Genomic DNA, 18,965 nt, shown 5'->3' with positions numbered 1-18,965 from the left:
AATTGGAAATAGCAGCAGCAATAGCCATGCTTTGTAACGGAAATGCTCTGCGGGTTGGATTGTTTTGTGTCAGTCCCACGTATGTGAGCTCACTATTTAAGACATAAAATTGCCAATTGTTTTAAGACAGCATTTTGTTAAGCCCAAAACCAAGTAAATTTCTCAAAAAATGATAAAACTGATACTAGGGCAGTATTCTAGCAATAAACATATAAATGGTAATAATTTTTGAGTTATGGTTTCTACGAAAATAACATTAACCAGACTAAAGGAGCAGAAAAAATTATTGGGCTTAGGAGCGCTAAAATTCTAAATCCGCCCCGTATATAATGTTGTTTAAGCGCATATAAGAGTATGAAATTAAATAAAATGACCATTCAAAACAATTTTTATTATTGAAAAACAATATAAAAAATATATTTTTAGAGGCTGCTGCTTGGTGTAAGTGCAAGGACTGAGCGGATGCTGAAAAAAGAAAACAATGAATAAACATTACTATTTCCATAATTAGACTAAATTCAACAGTTTTAATAAGTTTTCCTAAATTTCAAGAATTGGGTTGCTCAATGTAGTTCAGATATAAATGACTGTTTCAATAGCAAATATCTTAGTTACCTGTTATAATTGATATAACCGACTTTTAACGTTTACTCTAAAAAATATGAGTATGTGTGAAAATATTTTCTAATGCTGGGTTTCTGTTTGTTAACTAAACATAATATAGAACTATTTATAATGCTTCATAAAAAAATACATCTAAAATAAGTTATCTCATTTTGATATTTAATAATTTTCAAAAAAAGTGATAGTTTTCATTTTTAGATGAAGTTCTACTCGACTAGTTTCACTATTTTTTATCTAATGACAGATTCTAGTCAAAATATTTGCATTATAAAAGTAATAAAGTTTTTATTAAATGTTTCATTTTAAATATAAATTATCAACAAATCAAACTAATAAGCTTCTATTTGATATGCACATTGTAACACACCGAGGTTTCAATCATGTATTAACAACCCAAATTTATAAAACTTTTTGAATTCTGATGTTATTCTAATTCAATCTGCCAACCTCACTCTTTTCATAGCCCATTCGATTTGCTATAACATTTGCAATATGCTTCGATAGGGAATGAAATATCAGTACGGTTTTACGGTGATTGAAAAAAAGAAAAATTATTAACAAAAAAATCTGTACAATAAATCATACTTAGTTGCTTACTAATCTGCTTAAAACTCCAACAGAAGGTCTAGCGATGATAATTCTTTAGTAATTGATACAATTTTTTTGCCTAGTTTTTCTGAATTACAGCCCTCTTCTACCAAACTAAGTTGTAAAAGGTAAAGGTTTACCTTCAATATCTAGAGGTGATACCTTCTTTATCGCAACACACGCCAGATAGTGTAATTGTGAATTTTCGTGTAGAAGTAAACAGTGTGTAATAATATACTTCTTTCCAATTAGCTGGTATTTCTACATTCCATTTCTTAGTTAGTATTCTTCAAATCTTATTTATTTCAGTTTCCCATATCACCTTGACTAATAGGTTCTTCATTATCACTATGCATTACTATTTCAGTAGTTTGAGCTACGCTACTTTCAATTTATTTCTAATTTTTCCTCTAGCTTCGTCACTGTGATTGTTCCATTTTATATATTATTAATACCTAAGATTTGCATCTGATGTGTGTTTTCCTTTAGTCCTTATCTACTTGTTTATTTCAAACAATGATTCTAATTCCTTTATCAATTATTAAACTATTTTTTGTACGCTACTTTCTCATTTATAATTTGAATTATATTTATTAGTAATTTACTGACTATTCATTTTTGAAATATTTCTTTTTGAATACTATTGAAAACCTTTATAGGTCAACTACCACAATACAAATTCCATTGTATATGTCGGTTATTTTTACCTTTATTTATCTGTGTGAATATCCCATATTGTGAAGATGTTTTCTACTTATGTGTCATTTAGTGTATTGTTTACAATTTTATTTATATATCTTGTCCAATCTTCCTCGTTTGTTTATAGGTGGAATGGGATCTTTATCCCCATTTCATCTTTTCCAATTATTTATAGTGCAGTTTTCTTTATTTGGTTCTTCTTTTATTATTGTCGCTACTGATTCATTCTCTTTCTTCTTGTTATTGAATTATCAACTCCTATAAATCCTGCTGTTGGAAGCTTTTTTTAGTATTCCCTCTTTTCCTTTTCATATATTTACTAATTAATCCCAGTATTTATCATTTTTGAATTACTTGTAGCATTTCTCCATCTTTTCATTGCATTAAAAAGTATATTTCAGTTCTTTATCACCAACCAAATTGACAAAAACATGATACCGTTTGTGGAAAATTTAAAACGCATTCAGTTTTTGGTATTCTTCACAAAAATTAAAAACGTTTCTCTTCTTGTATGTAGATTATATTTTAATGTAATGAGCGCCTTACCAAACCCAACAATTTTCATGAAAAAATACATAAACTTGTTTTTATATTATAAAAACAATTTCTAAAAAAATCCAAAATGAAACTCAATTTACCTTTCTCCTTTGTGCATTAGATGAAAAGCGTCATTGATTTGTTCAAATTTCAAGGAATGAGAAATAAATTCATCCAATTTCAATTTTTTGGTCAAATATTCATCTACAAGTTTAGGTACGCTATCACGACTTTTCCATCCTAAAAATAACATTTACTTATACACATAATATTTTTGTCTAATACATATCCTAATATATTCTAAGTGAAAATTCTTAGACAGGCCTAATAAAACAAATTAAACTAATACCAGGTGGTAATTTTATTAGCCCTATCATTATGGACACCAGGAGAGCAAGTCAATGAGGGTAGTTCTAATGTTTTTATGAAAACAGCTGTTTAGCACAAAAAATAGAAGGTATAATGTTACTGTCGTGTATATAAGGTGACACAGCAGTATAAAAATAAAAATTTTGAAAGAGGAAAAAACACCTCCACTCAAACTTGAAGTCCTCATAGCAGAACACCTGAGAGCATACCAAATAGGACTAAAAAAGTTGCTAAACTTACTACCTACTATTTATTATAAAATAATATAGTAAATCAAAGATGAAACATTTAAACATCTATACAAAACTTATTTACAAAAATTTACCTCCGAAAGCAGTTCCTTTCCACACACGTCCAGTAACGAGTTGGAAAGGTCTAGTGCTAATTTCTTGTCCTGCACCAGCTACTCCTACTATGGTAGAAACACCCCATCCTTTATGACTCGACTCTAGAGCAGCACGCATTGTATGAATGTTTCCAATACATTCAAAAGTATAATCCAAACCACCATCAGTTAGTTCCACCAGAACTTCTGTTATAGGTTTTTCATAGTCTTTTGGGTTGATGAATTCAGTGAAACCAAAGTTTTTAGCTAGAAACAACAACAGTTTCAATATTCAAGTATGATGGATTAACGAAATTAGTTACAGACATAAACAGTTTTTTAAAATATATATAATCAGATTACCTATTTCAAATTTAGCTGGATTTAAATCTATTCCAATTACTCTTGATGCACCAGCAGCTTGGCATCCTAATCCAACAGCTAGACCTACCGCACCCAACCCCCAAACCGCACAAGTACTTCCTTTTTCTACTTTAGCAGTATTGAGGGCAGCACCATAACCTGTAGGTACTCCACAACCTAATAAACATACCTTATCCAATGGTGCAGCTGCATCAATCTTAAATAGAAAATTAAATAAGCCATTACTTAAAATGAATTCAGTTTTAAATATTTTACCCCGAAATTAATGGAAGAAAATAGAAGTAGATATAAAATTTCACCTTGAATCAACTGAGTAGTGCAAATGAATTTGAAACAAAATATATGTAGATATAACATTTAATTAAAAAAAATCTGAAATAGACAATAAAACCAGCTATTACTTAAAATGACCTAGTAAAGAGTTTGATTTCAAATCAATTCAGATATTTTATCCTGAAATAACTGAGTAGTTCAAACTTGAAACAAAATAGAAGGATATATAAAGTTTAATTTAAAAAAATCTTAAATAGAAAATTAAACCTGTCATTAAGTAAAAACTGACTTAGTTAAGATTTTAAATCAACTCAGTGTTTCAATAGTTTACCTAGAATTACCTAAGTAGTTCAAATAAACTTAAAAGAAAATAGAAGTGGATATAAGGTTTAATTTAAAAAAATCAAATAGAAAATTAAACCAGCCAATATACTTAAATTGAGTTAGTTAAGAGTCTAAATTTAAATCAACTCAGTTTTCCAATATTTACCTCGAATTAACTAAGTAATTCAAATGAAGTTGAAACCAAATAATAGTAAAAATGAAATGTGATAAAAAATCTGAAATAGAAAATTAAATCAACAATTATTTAAAATAACTTGAGGAGATTGAACTCAAATCAATTAAGTTTATCAATATTTTACCCTGGAATTAACTAAGTAGTTCAAACGAACTAGAAATAGATATGAAGTATGATAAAAAAAAGAGTGAATTACTTATGCCGCATATATTTCAACTATATTCAGACCTTTTTGTGTTAGAACAAGCAATGACAAATTTGCACCCGTTACAGTCTGTCACCCTGCTACTACAGCCACTTTAGTGAAATATGTTTGCAGATCTTGAACAATACTTCAAATTTGGTTTCTAGTTGAGAAAAAGTGTCACAAAAGCTAACGAAATATATATTAAAATCTGTATATAGTGATATTGTAACTTTGATTATGAATTGTTTACAATTGGTATAAGCAATTTAAGAGTGGAAAAGAGTCAGTTAGGGACGAGAAAGAGTTAAAACGTCATTTGGAATTAAAAACAGATGAAAATGCTTCACAGGTAGACAAACTTGTTTGTTCAAACATGCCAACAGTTTTTCCTTCTTCACACGTTGCTTTCAATTAGCAAGTTTGCCCTCATCTGCCTTTCTCACAGATATAACACCATGTGGCTTCTGCCCTTGTTGGAGATAAAAGAATGCACTAAAAGGGAAACATTTTGACACCATTCCAAACAATGAGAACCACACAATACAGCAGATGGAAGCCATTGGAAAAAAGCTTTCCACAAATGTTTCCAGTCATATATTCAATATTGGAATAAATGCAGTAATTTGAAGGAGATAATTCAGTGTTTTAGCTTTTTAATGTGTTTTTCATAAAATTATTGACCTTTTTTTTGACACACTTTGCTTGGTTTTACCTATATGAGAGAAGTAGATATCCTCCACTCAAAAGTCAAAAAAAGAAATTATCGAGTAATAAGCGTTTGAAATTAATTGTAACTTTATTTTCCATTTTTCAGATGGGTTCTCGAAAACTGAGAGTTACCACAATAGTAACTATTTAAGGGACATTATGAGAGATAAGATTTTCAAGTTTTCTAGCACAAATTGTAAAGTAAAGGAGACTTTCAATTTTTTTTACTTATGACACGATTAGAGCTGTGGTGAGATATATTTTTACACTGAATTAACTTAGTAGATCAAATTAATTTGAAACACAATAGAAGTTGATATGTTATTTATAATTAAAATATTATCACCTTTGTAACTGAAATATCTGCTACAACTGTATATTCACTGAAAGTTGAGCAGCCCATGAAGTGATATAACTCTTTCCCTTTACACCTAAATCTAGAAGTACCATCGGGCATTTTACCTTGCCCTTGAGTTACACGAATTTTCTGGCATAAATTTGTCTTTGGTGATTTGCAAAATTTACATTCTCCACATTGAGGAACATATAAAGGAATCACATGATCACCTAGAAAACAAAATAATCCAAGCATTGATTGATTAATGTTAAATTAGAATAATTGTTTTACCTGGCTTGAGGTTAGTAACACCTTCACCAACACTTTCAACAATTCCAGCTCCTTCATGACCAAGAACAACTGGGAAAAGACCCTCTGGATCTTGTCCACTAAGAGTGTATGAGTCAGTATGGCAAACAGCAGTGTATATGATCTTGATTCTCACTTCATGTGCCTTTGGTGGATCAACTTCAATTGTTTCAATTTTAAGTAATTCTTTGGGACCCCAAGCAACTGCAGCTTTACATTTTATGACCTTCAAAATAATATACAGTGGAATCTGTACAATTAAGCCTTGTTAAATCGAAAAAAAATATCATTTCCTTCCTCTGAATCTCTAAATACTCAGTATGTCGAATTATTTAGACTTGTACAATCATGTATCTGGAAGTTCTTGTTCTGTCAAAAACTCGTTAATTCCAATTTTTTTGCATTTCCCTTTACTTTTGAATTATAGAGATTTTACTGTAGTTATTTTTATGTACTATCATCTTCAGAAAATAGATTATGAGCAATATTGGTAATGTAATAATATAATATCTGGAGAAATTGTAGCTGATTCACAACTATCTTTGAAAAGAAAACTGAATTTGCATAGAGATAAACCCTGTTTTTAGGAAAAGCCCAGTCGAAAGTGTAGGGGAGAAAATTACAATAGTTAAAGCCTTGAAAGCAAGGAACTATATTTAAATTGGAACCCATACAAAATAGAAACATCCTTTTCATCATATTAATCTTCATTAATTTGTGTTATTACTCAACAATATTTTTTATAACTTTAATTCATTATTGACGTAAATAGATTTCTAGTGAGTTTTTTGTTTGCATCATAACAAATTTTCCTTTCTAAATCTTCAAAAAAAGGCAGTACAAACTACCGTTGATATTTATTATTTTTATTCAATCTGAAACTGCCAAAATCTCTGCCAGTTTCTATAATATGTTCCAAAATAAAGTCCCTTTATTTATGTATGTTTATGAATCCAACTTAATAAATTTGGAATTATAATAGTCATTCAGGATATACTTGCTGCTTACTACAAAGTGTGACATTGTAAGAGTTACGTAATAAATTATAAGACTGATAATTGGATGATATAATGAATTAGGCAATATCATTCAAAGCAAATTTGACTTTCAAAAACAATTTTTTTGATAAACCCGTTTTTAACGTGAATAGGTTAGGAAGTTAAAATGTAATCTCTTTGTAAAGACTCGTTAGCTTTTAATTATACGATACATTTTACTAATATTCAAACAATGTACAATGTATTAATTAAAATGTGAAAAACAAATTATGGGTTATGTTACTATAAAGTTACAATTAACATTAATTCATTTACCTTTCCTGTGGTGCTCATTTTCTAACAGTTAATACTTGTATATCTTACACTGGAAAATTAATCGACGACTTGCTTCTTGCACTACTAATATAAAAGTAGAGTAAAATTGCAAGATAAAAATAACAGTATAAAATATTCAATTTTGATTAATCACTTATCGCTTTTTATAACCTTGAAGGTCGACCTCTGAACTGAACTTTTATCATAAAATAGTTTGTATTTTAAATTATTTGATTTTGTAAACGTGAGGCTAAGAATTTTCTAGAAACTCATAGACGGGCATTAATTATTTGTGCTAGGGCAGTTATTTTAATTGAAATTTATGAGATTTGATGGATGCACGACCAATTCAATATAAATTAATGCGTAATATTTGAATATGACCAAAAAACTCATTTTCCACTTATCTCTATAATCTTTTAAAATTGTCTATGTAAAGTAACAAAATCAATACGCCAGATATTTTGTCGTATCTTATAGACAGTACCATAAATAAAGTATCATTTGTCTATGTGTAGTACTACTTACATACATACAGTGTGGGACGCAATAGTATCTTAATTATAATTACTTTTTCTATTATTCTTCCCAGTATTCCATGTTATGATTATCGAATAAATGTTTAAGTTTTTTGTGAATCTAGCATAAAATGTACTAGATATTCTGTCGCACTGTAAAGGGAGTACCATAAATAAATTATAAGTTATCTGTGTAGTGACGCTTACAAACATACACTGACGAACGTAATAGTAGTCTCTCTGATACGGTTGATCTATGATCTCTGCGAGTTCATTACGAAACAAACTCCACTCTTACATTTTAGATGAACGCACTTTACGTACATGTGTTAAATTATTAGGTTATATTTTTATAATTTAACGGTTGTTATATGTAATTTAAAATGCAATTAAAAGACAATATGGACATTAAAAGTTTGGAACAGTGCTTAAAAATTGAAAACAACTTCATAACAGACTTATTGAAAAAATCTTGTATTCCAGAAAGAAAAGGTAGAGAAATATATTATCAATCTTGTCAAAATGTTTAACCCATAAATATTATTTTCTAACAATATTTTACGCAATTAAAACATTATATTAAAAAATTTCAATGGAGTTCGTTTCCAGTTTAAGTCCTGTAAACAAAATAAACTATTTTATCTCAAAATTATTATATTGTAGACTCATGATGTTGAGCACTTCATTACCTTCTGAACCCATTTTGGACTCCTGTGAATTCTCTTAAATTTTTATTTCTAAATATTTTCTAGAATACTCTCAAAAATTCTTTAAAAAAATAATTAGAGTAAGAAAGTATTAAATGTTGCATGATATTTCATTGCAACATTTTAGGTATTATTTTGTTACAACCTTCATTATCATTAATTTTTTTCAACATAATTGTTTAAGACTTCTTTATATGCTGGATTCTGTTTAGTTTTTCGGTTTCTAATTATACTGTCATCAAGGTTTTATGAAGTATAAATTAATGCTTCTACTGCTCTTATTAATTTCCACCATTTTTTCGTTTTTCTTTTAGAACATGGTAAAGTAAATATGGATAATTAGAATTAATTTCTGGAAATTCTTAGTTCTACTAGTTCTCTATTATTTCTTTTCTTGGTCTCTGATATTAACCTAATATTAAATATTTTACTATACTATACACAAATATTTATATATCAATATAAATTATTTCTACTATTAGTTTCTGAAATAATTTTGAAAATATGTGCAGTTCTTTAAATTACTTTTGACAAATATTATATCACATCATCTCCTCTGAAGAGTGTGACTGTCCATAATCTTTTGTCAATATTAATATTTATATATACATAAAAAGTATTTGTAATTACATATTATACTTCTTTCATAAAAGTATATAATACTTCTTCTTTTGTCTTTTCTGTTGTGTGTATTTACTTATAGTAATTATTTATTATTTAACGAGAATTATGTTTTTCAGATTTTGGAATAAGTGACGATGAAGATTTAGATACAAATTCAAAATTGCCTTTCAAATCAGCTCAAAATAAAACATCGAGAGCTAAGTCACTGATTGAACTTCAACAAAGATTAGATGCTATAAGAGGCAAGAAGAAACAAACATATAAGGAAAAATTAACAAAAAAAGGTTTAAAGAATCGATTAAAGAAGAAATCCCAGCAGGATCAAAGGAATGCTGAGAAGAAATTACAAAGAGCTGCTAAACAAGCATTAAAAGTAGAAGTAAAAAGTGAAGAAGGTGATACAGAAGAAAAAAAACCCACGTTAGAACATAACCCAAAGAAACCAATTTTTAATAAAGAGGATAAAATTGTATTTTCAAAATTCGATTTTGATAATCTTGGTAAGCATAAAAAACCCAAACAAGAAAAAGATCCAAAAAAGTTGCTTAAGAAATTAGAAAACGAAAATGAAACTATACAGAAATTGAAAGAAAGTGGTGATGCTGAAAAGGCAATAGAAATTAAGGAGAAATCGCAATGGAAAAATGCTTTAGCAAAAGCTGAAGGTCAGAAAGTCAAAGATGATCCGCATTTATTAATAAAAAGTGTCAAAAAACAAGAACAAAAACAAAGGTCCAGTAAAAAGAAATGGGAAAAAAGAATAGAAAAAGTAGAAAAAGCTAAGAAAGAAAAACAAATGAAGAGAACAGAAAATATTCAAAAGAGGAAAAAGGAAAAGAAGAACAAAAAACTTCAAAAGGCTGTAAAAAAAGGAAAAGTTATTGCTGGTTTCTAAAATGTCTCACCAATGTTGATTTTTTTCAATTCTAATTATTAGTATTTTTCATATGAATTTTTTTATATGTTGATATAAATAATTTGTTATATTTATCTTATATTCACCTCATTCAATTTCCATATTTCCAAATACCCAATGAACTGATAATATCATTTAACACTATATCTGAGAAGTCCTCTGATATGGTACAGAAAAAATAAAAAAATACTGTCCAGTTAATTTACTTTCATGAGATTAGAAATGATTACTATTGCTTTGAAGAATAACCATTCCAGGAACTATTTCCCTATGACAACAGCAAACGAATTTAGTTTTAACCTGGCATACTCCAATTAACTTTAAAATGCTATATCAATGGGCTAACATACACAAGCTTCGCAAGTTGTCGAGTATCTTCGTTTTAGTCTTGTCTATGTGCAGCAACGTGCTTATTTCAGTATACAGTGAACTGTCGTAATATATATGCATGTTTATTACCGGCTCCACCTCACACCCCACGGTACGTTTAGTGTTTATAAATAGTTTGGTGTCATACCCCACCATATCTTCTATTTATTTTATTCAGTATGTCTAATGAAGAGGAACAAAAGCGTCTATTGAAGTTATGGGAGGAAACAGAACCTTGTTCAAACATAGAATCGGGCTCAGAGCAGAAGACTATGTAAGTGAGATCTGCAGGCTCAGACACTGAACAAGAAATAAATGAAGATGATATACATGAATCTGAGGAACACGATAATGATTTTATTGGCATATATGGCTTAAGAAATACAAAAACTTAAGGTAATAACAAGATCTGAAAATACAATTATTCATTTTCTAAAGAATATGACTTTAGATGAACTGAAAGCTCTGCTAGGGGAGGCAAAATTTAGACGATGTATGGTCCACTGATGGCTTGGGAGTTTATATTTACAGAGCAACAATGTGCCAAAAGAGGTTCAGCTTATTACTTCAATGTTTACGATTTGATAACAACGCCGAGAGGAAAGGAAACGTTTGCCCCTATAAGAGCAATATTTGACCTTTTTGTGGAAAATTGCTTAGAGGTCTACACTCCAAACGAATATCTTACAATTGATGAAGAATTGGAAGCATTTAGAGGACGTTTTAGTTCCCACTAATTCATATCTTCTTCAGTAGGACCAATTCTATGTCAACTGCTAATTGGCGACTAGGAAGCATATCTATTTTACAATCCTTGTAATCTTCATCCCACAATTCTTCATCAGTAAGAGAACTTGGGTCGGGGGTTCAATGTCTATTGAGTCCACTGGTAACTCATCAGAATATACAATTTGAAGAGCTTCCTCTAAAGAAGAGAGCGCCTGAAAAGAAAAATGTGAAAAAATTGTCTATTATTTTAAATCGAAACTTTGCGTGCCTTATGACTACTCATCAGACATAATATACATCCAAGTAAATATATATGCTGCCATATATCCAATCTTTCCTAAGTTTTTTTGAAATTCGCGCTGTAAAATTATATATTTACTGTGGCCATTTGGCAATACTAGGCCTTGACGAAGTAAGTGAATTAAAAAATCTACTCTACACATGTATCAGGTTAAATATGAATAGTGATAATATAATTTTTGTTCAAATCCAATATCAAAATAAAATTTGTATTAATTGTAAGGAAAACTAGAAAGTTGACTTGGACCATAAGGATGAGAAAAACTTACTACTAATAATTCTAATTTATTACTTTTACTACAAAAATGACCAGAAATACAAGAAACAATTTCTATGATATAAAAAATGAAATTTGAAATAAAATTTCAGTTTTTATTATAAATTAAGAAGTCAATTTTTATATTCCAGTGTTTAATAAAAAATAATTAGTTTATACTGAAAAACAAATATTTTTAACAATAGTAAAAATTCTGTGTATGATAATTAAGTAACTTTGTGCTTACATTATTTTTCTATGATAAAACTGCTACTAAGTTAAAATTTCTGAAAACGTTGGTAATTAACATACTGATTACTACTACAACACCTGGTCCTTCGAGCCGGATGTGAACTAACGACCCATTGAATGCTCGAAGGATCAGACAGTCTTAATTATGTTTATGTAATAGTAGTACACAGTGCGTTTAGCATGACATTGGTTACATATAGGAACTTTTCAAAATTTTATAAATTATAAAGTAACTCAGGAAATCGAAACTGTACATTGTGTTTTGGAAAGTTTCAACACTACTGTTTATTATCACATTTATTAAAGAACAAATATTTGATTCAAATTAATAATACTGATATAGGTACTGCTTAGGTAAATTTATGAATGGACCGCTTAGTATATATGAGAATACAATCCTGGAAACATGAACCGAAAAAAAAATGGAGATATAGTTAAGAATTTGTAATCATATTTGGCATGAGATGAACAATTTTCATTTACAGGAAATATTAGGAATATCACATTACTTTTTCAGAGATTCTAAAGAATGTCTATTTCTACCGGAAATACATGTGCAAACTTTATTATCAAAAAATGCAAATGAAGCATTCTACTTTTCTATCGACAATCTAAGTGATAAATTTTTAGATTTTGTAAAAAAAATAAAAGTATATGGTTTTTTATAAAATGTGAAATGAGATTTTATTTACAAAATTCAATCTCATACAATTAAAAGAAAGATGCCCAGTATGGGGTATTCAGTAAACCTGAGTTTTGTGTTTATAAATTCATTTTGGAAATGATACCAGTTAGCGTCATTTTTATTTTGTGGAATTATGCAAATACAAGAATTTTCCAAAATCTATATAACCTTGAATATTTACTAAACCGTGCGGGAATCAAATATGTCGGAATCATGAAATTTTTACCACTAAATGAAAAAACGCAATAAAATATAGGGTGTTCCATTCAAAATTCCAAAGTTTATGTCGATACTGAAAAATTGGTACACCCTATATAATCCAAAAATCAACAATCTTGTGTTTCACACCCTATACATTCAGAGGATCAATTAAAGCTACTTGTTACAAAACTTGATCCAAATATGCAATTACTTTCAAATAAAAAACAAAGTCAAAAAAATCACTAAGAGATTCAAAAAATATTTTATACTGTAATTTTGCGATTTTTCATTTTATTTATTCTATATAATGCAATAAATTGATTAAACCTATACAAAACTATAATAATTTCACAAAAATCATTTTCATAGGCAATCAGCTTAAGCGGCCTCTAATACTAAAGAGGCTCCCCACTTATGGTGTACACCATTTTAATGAGAATCTTTCGTAAATTCAATAAAGAATTTTATATTGAAAGTTTCTCTTTGATTGATTTTGAGAAAGATCAAATTGTAATGTTAAGCGGCACAGAGAGACACATCATATTTGTATGTGAAACCCCTCTGTCACACATTTCGAATACTATGTCAAAATGATTTTTTAATGGGAAAAAACAATGATAACGGAATTTTAGTATTATTATAATGACTAATTTGCTAAAAAAGCATGTGAAACTAGAATTTAAAAAAATATTTTTCGCAGGAAACTTTTCTTTGTCAGTAGAATAGTAGAAAGTTCCAAATATCTGTATTACCTACAAACTTTTTTTAATTTTAAATTTGAATAGAATTAAAAACTTTAAACACTTTTTCTCGAATAATACTGAGAAAAATATGCATTAAAAACCGTGCTGTGCAATATTTAAACAACTATTGTTGATTGGCAGCTGTTTTTCTATGTTTAATCTGTAATATTTTGTGTTTTAATATATTATCAAATCACTAAAACTTCAGTTGGAATTTCTGGTACCATTACATTCAACTTATAAATTGGTTCTTCAAGTCTAGCACAGGTTACCTGTTCATATCAAACTGGAAAGACCAAAAATTCTAGAAAGCTTCGAATGTGATGAAAAAGTGTTACTAGATGTAGAAGAACAGCCTCAGTCATATTTAAACATTTGTCAATTGAAATTATATCTAGTTGTTATCTAATTTCTTGATTAGATCAGTCTACATATGGAAGCAGTTATTGAATAAATACAGTGCTTTTCACTAATTTTTGTTACACATCCATCTGGATGGTTTTTTTTTCAAAATATAGTAGTTTGCAGTATACTGCCTGTTAATGTTATTGATATTATTGTCTCCAGTTAATACTCTATATTTATATTCCTGGGACAACTATAGCATCTCCTCTAGTTAGGTTTCTTCATTTAGTAGCAGGAAGATCCTACTCTCTCTATATCCATTTATACTTGTTTGTATTGATCTAAGTAATAACACTCTTCAGTTGTAGTTGTCCAATTTTTATTATCATATTTCAAAAAATGAATCGACATTTTTTCAAAATGATTCCAAGTACAAATGATTAGTGAAAAGTTCAACCTTTTGTGTGTATTGCTAATTTTAGAGACTTTTCGCATCTTCTTGTTGGTTATTCAATTTTGTTGCAACCATGAAATGTTCTGTTGGAAAATCCATTATTATTGTTACGTGAAAAGCCATGTTGGCAAATGCTATGATGTACTCGCACAGAGCAAACATACTGAAAGCTAAAAATTCAACGTATATTATCAAAAAACCAAAATTATTGTATACACTTACCCATTCTATGACATAGTAGTCTGTGTTCTAGAAAAAATCCAATAAGTCCGACTGTCATTAATAAAGAAATGTTTAAAAGATTTTGTTTAAGTTGTAGACATTTTGTCAAATCATCATCAGTTTTGTTCCTTGTCACTCCCACAGCTTTTATACCTTTTATACAAGCTAACATATGTACGAGGCTGCTTACCATGAATATTATGAAGAATTTTTCATGTATAGCTATTTAAAACAAAAAAAAGATAATATGCTTACATTTAGTAGGTAATCTTGGTAATATTAATTTTCTATTTTCTTCCAGAGAACCTGGAAACATTCTTAATTGTTTAGAGGATTCGTGACAACATACTAATTGTCTATGAAAGACTCTTATAACAATTATTCAACTAATTGCTTCATTTCATTTTTAAATATAAAGCATTGCTTCAAATCGCTACAAATCAGTTTTCAGCTTCAAATTAATTCATTTGATAAGATGATTAAAATATGAAATATTTCTATAAAGTGCATAGTAGGGATTTTCAAAAAAATTTTTATCAATTCTTACCATCTCAAATGTTGCTTACAAAATTTTCTAAATTGAAAATTCCTATTTTATGTTGCCTGCTAGTAAAGATGACATTAGACGTCAGAGCCACTACAGTAAAAATCAATAACAAGAAAAAGAAAAAGGTATGATATTTAACCGAAGTTACCATTGCTTAGCTTATGCTGGTAATAAAGAATAAATGTGGAAGCAACAATTTCAAAGTACATAAACATGATGAGAAATTGATAGAATTTGAGGAAGTAGACAGACTCTTGAAAGGAGTTGCATGGAAAATACCAGAGGAAAAGAGGTAGATCAAAAAACAGTGGAGGAAAGTAGTGGAAGAAGACCTTAGAGAAAAAACATCCAGAGCTGGAGAGAAAAAGCGAGGTACTGAAAGAAGTGGAGAGAAATTACAAGGCTATGGACCTAGGTAGTCTGCATATAAGCCCATATATTTTTTATGTTGCCTATGCTCTTATTTTCTGTTTTTCAGTTGTATAGTTTTTTATTACTCTAAATAATTGAAGAACATTTGCATTTCTTTTTAGATAATTTTCATTTGTTATTTTGGGGGAACTGAGAGATTAGAATATCAAATTTTTATCCAGTTGTCTTTTAAAAACACGGATTCTGTTTTTTTATGTTATGTAAGAGCACAAACTCCTTTTTACTTTTTTCAATTATTTTTCTTTTGCAGCTCAGCCGTTATCAGTTTAAGTTCACAGATGAAACATCAGACTACTACTACTTTTATTTTTTTGGATTGGATTGAGGTTGCAGCATTATCTAAATATGTCTAGTTGATGCTAAATTAATGTACAAGTACCTGCATTCAGATATAGGGAACTTGTGCTTATAAAAATGTAGAAATTATGAAGAAACTGCCAGATTTAACCTGTTGAAAGCTCTTGGAGTAGAAGTAAAGCAAAATATGAGAAAGTTACAAGAAAATTCTTAAATGATACTTTTCATATCAACCAGACTCTTAAAATTTATTTTGAATTGATATCTGATATTATATAATTATTTGAAATATAAATTAGAAATACATAAAACTTACCGTAATTTTCCCTGTTAGATATATAAGTAACGCCACAGAGAGCTCCAGTTTCAATCACATTTGTCCAAAAAGCCATATTTAACCAAAATTGTGCTTTCAGTTGAACCTAAAAATGTATAGAAAATAATATGCGAAGCAAATAATTAGTGAAATGAACAATACATTATATTCAAATTTTGGGAAATATGTAACAGTACATATAAACTTTTTTATTCTTAAGCAAGTAGCTGAAATAATTGAGTTATACTTAGTTATAAAAATATTCGTACTTCATTTTGAGCCAACGGATTGATTAAAGTTAGATGATATGCCCGATACACAGCTGAAATTATTAATCTTGGTCCTACATGAAAGGCAATACTGATTCTCCAGATATAACGTTGGGGACTAATTCCAGTAATCGCACTTATCGATGGTACGATATTGAAGACCTAAAATTAGAAATTGATAACTAATTTTTTCAATTTCAAGTAACGACTTACCCGACAATGAGTTTCATGTATATCATCATATTGAAAAATATATGCACTAATAAAACAAATAATCAGTGCTAAAAAGGGAAATGAAACTGTTACGAGACAAACTTGCTTGAAACTAAGACGGTAGTGAACAAGAAAACGCTCCTCTTTTCTAGGTTCTAATTCGGAAGTCATTTCTATTTTATTAAATTAATCCATCCAATCTATGTTAATACATGTTAGGTTTGAATATGCCGATTTCGAGCTACATTATATCTAAAAAGTTTCTTGTATTTACACATAATAAAAAAATTTACAACTCCATTTTCAAATTCAATGCACCGACGCGACGTCTACTTCTTCTAAATCAATGGTCATCCATTATATGTGGTATGCAGTTACCGCTCCCTCAACACTTTTGAAAATTGAACGAAATTTGAATTTTGTACAAGCACGGTTTCGTGAAAATGTAGCGTTGGGTAGATTTCAAGAAGGTGATTAAAAAATAGAGTTTTTGGAATCTACTCGAGTGTGCCCGAACAATGATAAAAATTTTCGTATGTATAGGTTATCTTCGTGACTTTACAAATGAAAAATATGAGAGAAAAGTTATTTATGCGTAAAGTAACATATTGCCGATGAAAAAAAAAGCTTTTTCTACTACCGTGCGTGAAGTGCGTAAAGAAATTTTTATTAAGGTCTATGGTCCTAGTGGCTATAGTACGAGGTTCACATGTGGGAGGTCCCAGGTTCAAGTCGCGCTTATACCATTTTATATTTTTCTACTTATATAGTAATAATTATTTTTAGATCGAATTCAAGAATGCCGTAGGGAAGAGTTGATAAATTTATGATTTCACAAAGAGTACCTTTAATATTGGTATTGTTAATAATTGAATTCATCTGTTGTTTTGTTAATTTGTTCTAATCTTTATTAAAATGTTCAAAATATTAATAGACATATAATATATTTTATAAGGAATAATTAAAAGCCTTATAGTTTCTTCTAATTAAAAATTAAACTCACTAGGTGAAGAAAATTTCCAGTAAACTTCGGTATTTTGATAAAGTTTTCGATAGTGGAAAAAATATTGTATGCGATTCGTGTTTAAAGACCTTTTTTCGACTCATGTGACAATTGACATTTTGATAAAACGAGCAAACTCCTGTTAATTCTGATTGAAACATTGTTAATTATAATTAAACACTTAGAAAACGAGTGTTTCCTAATTTGATAGTCCTCAGAATAGTTACAACATTGATTGAAGGCATTAACATATGATGTATTGCATACTTTGTTGGTCGTTTAGCTGCATTGCGCATGCGTTTATTATACAACCTTCGATCACAACGCCGACCTGGCGACCACAGAGTGAGATAAGGAATCGCTCGTGAAATCAACCCACCCCGCTACTGCGTTTAAAAATTTGTATGTGTGATCATGATCTCTACCTACGAGTATGTCATAATCAGCTATTTCATGGCATCCAGTGGACTCAGAGAACAGGCAAAGAATAAAAGAGGAAAAAATAAAGGTGTAGACGACGTTGTAATGGAGATAATAATCTACGAGACGTGGCCCACCACAATTTTATTCCTCTTTATGTTTCCGTGGCATATTTCACATTGCAATTTGATTACATTTTTGTTTTTTATTATTTTATATGTAGATTTCGAGAAATTGAAATCACAAATTTGCAATAAGAGAAAAAAATTTAGCGTCAAAATGATACATGCATTTACTGCAACGTTTCCCAATGGAGAGATAGGTTCATGTCAAGATGTCTGCAAAGAGTTTTAAATTCTTCTTCATTTGCACTCTGGAGATCGGAAAGGTCCTTGAGAAGCCCCCACAGGAAGAAATCAAAGTGTCTCAGGTCATATGACCGTGCAGGCCACTCAACGGATCCTCGTCTCTATATTTATTCTCCAAAATGAGCATTAAGGTACTCCTACACACATAGTGCGGTGAAGGTAACTTTGACCCGTCACGTAACCCTCATAAAAGTTCGCGGACCCACGAGACCTCCCGCATAGATACCTGCCCATACACACCCCAGGCAGTTTTAATTCTTCTTCAATGGTCGTTCCAGTAGGTACATGGAGTTATGCCACAAAATGGAGTGCTGGAACTGCGGATCATCCTGATTGTATCCACGGTACCACTTGCAAAATTCCAATCTGCGATCGAAATCATCTTGAGTGCATGGAGGAGACGAGGACGATAAACTCGATAGTGCATGCGTTTCAGCATTGTTCGTAAAGAACGATCGGTTATTTGGAGTTCTCCCGATACCTGCACTGCAGATTGGATCGGCTGCTCAATTAATGCCAGCGTCACACTTTTGTAAGTTGTTACAGATACCGTTCGCCCAGAGCGCGGCGCGTCGGCAACCGAGCCTTTTTTCAAGAATTTCTGGT

At 29.8% G+C, this 18,965-nt stretch overlaps 3 protein-coding genes across 3 annotated transcripts; 1 reads left to right on the top strand and 2 right to left on the bottom strand.

The window, feature by feature from the left end:
* Nucleotides 1-372: 372 nt before the first annotated feature.
* LOC130449654 (alcohol dehydrogenase class-3) lies at nucleotides 373-7,690 on the bottom strand. The gene is made up of 7 exons (XM_056787603.1): nucleotides 7,174-7,690; nucleotides 5,843-6,086; nucleotides 5,561-5,781; nucleotides 3,506-3,722; nucleotides 3,143-3,409; nucleotides 2,550-2,688; nucleotides 373-465 (listed from the first exon to the last, which is right to left on the bottom strand). The coding sequence occupies exons 1-7, from the start codon at nucleotides 7,189-7,191 to the stop codon at nucleotides 423-425; spliced, it is 1,149 nt and encodes a 382-aa protein (XP_056643581.1). The 5' UTR covers nucleotides 7,192-7,690; the 3' UTR covers nucleotides 373-422.
* A 279-nt stretch (nucleotides 7,691-7,969) lies between these two features.
* On the top strand, nucleotides 7,970-11,506 carry LOC130449655 (surfeit locus protein 6 homolog). The gene is made up of 2 exons (XM_056787604.1): nucleotides 7,970-8,183; nucleotides 9,139-11,506. The coding sequence occupies exons 1-2, from the start codon at nucleotides 8,075-8,077 to the stop codon at nucleotides 9,915-9,917; spliced, it is 888 nt and encodes a 295-aa protein (XP_056643582.1). The 5' UTR covers nucleotides 7,970-8,074; the 3' UTR covers nucleotides 9,918-11,506.
* A 99-nt stretch (nucleotides 11,507-11,605) lies between these two features.
* Nucleotides 11,606-16,920, bottom strand: LOC130449656 (post-GPI attachment to proteins factor 2-like). Its single transcript, XM_056787605.1, has 5 exons — nucleotides 16,569-16,920; nucleotides 16,356-16,517; nucleotides 16,087-16,192; nucleotides 14,495-14,716; nucleotides 11,606-14,442 (listed from the first exon to the last, which is right to left on the bottom strand). Exons 1-5 carry the CDS (start codon nucleotides 16,737-16,739, stop codon nucleotides 14,297-14,299), a joined length of 807 nt encoding a protein of 268 aa, XP_056643583.1. The 5' UTR covers nucleotides 16,740-16,920; the 3' UTR covers nucleotides 11,606-14,296.
* Between the last annotated feature and the right edge of the window lie 2,045 nt (nucleotides 16,921-18,965).

Source organism: Diorhabda sublineata, chromosome 10, assembly GCF_026230105.1.
Source record: "Diorhabda sublineata isolate icDioSubl1.1 chromosome 10, icDioSubl1.1, whole genome shotgun sequence".
Classification (NCBI taxonomy): domain Eukaryota; kingdom Metazoa; phylum Arthropoda; class Insecta; order Coleoptera; family Chrysomelidae; genus Diorhabda; species Diorhabda sublineata.
The sequence above is the reverse complement of the archived record's forward strand: the minus strand, read 5'-3'. Positions and strand labels throughout refer to the sequence as shown.

Coding starts and splice junctions, on each gene's coding strand:
- LOC130449654 (XM_056787603.1), bottom strand. Junction 3,723..5,560: donor CAGATATTTCAGTTACAAAG/GTGATAATATTT, acceptor TTTCTATTTAAG/ATTGATGCAGCTGCACCATT. Junction 466..2,549: donor CTAATGCACAAAGGAGAAAG/GTAAATTGAGTT, acceptor TTCTTTTTTCAG/CATCCGCTCAGTCCTTGCAC.
- LOC130449656 (XM_056787605.1), bottom strand. CDS start 16,739: ATGACTTCCGAATTAGAACCTAGAAAAGAGGAGCGTTTTCTTGTTCAC. Junction 14,717..16,086: donor ATCTAACAGGGAAAATTACG/GTAAGTTTTATG, acceptor TGTTTTAAATAG/CTATACATGAAAAATTCTTC. Junction 14,443..14,494: donor ACTACTATGTCATAGAATGG/GTAAGTGTATAC, acceptor TTGAATTTTTAG/CTTTCAGTATGTTTGCTCTG.
- LOC130449655 (XM_056787604.1), top strand. CDS start 8,075: ATGCAATTAAAAGACAATATGGACATTAAAAGTTTGGAACAGTGCTTA. Junction 8,184..9,138: donor TTGTATTCCAGAAAGAAAAG/GTAGAGAAATAT, acceptor TATGTTTTTCAG/ATTTTGGAATAAGTGACGAT.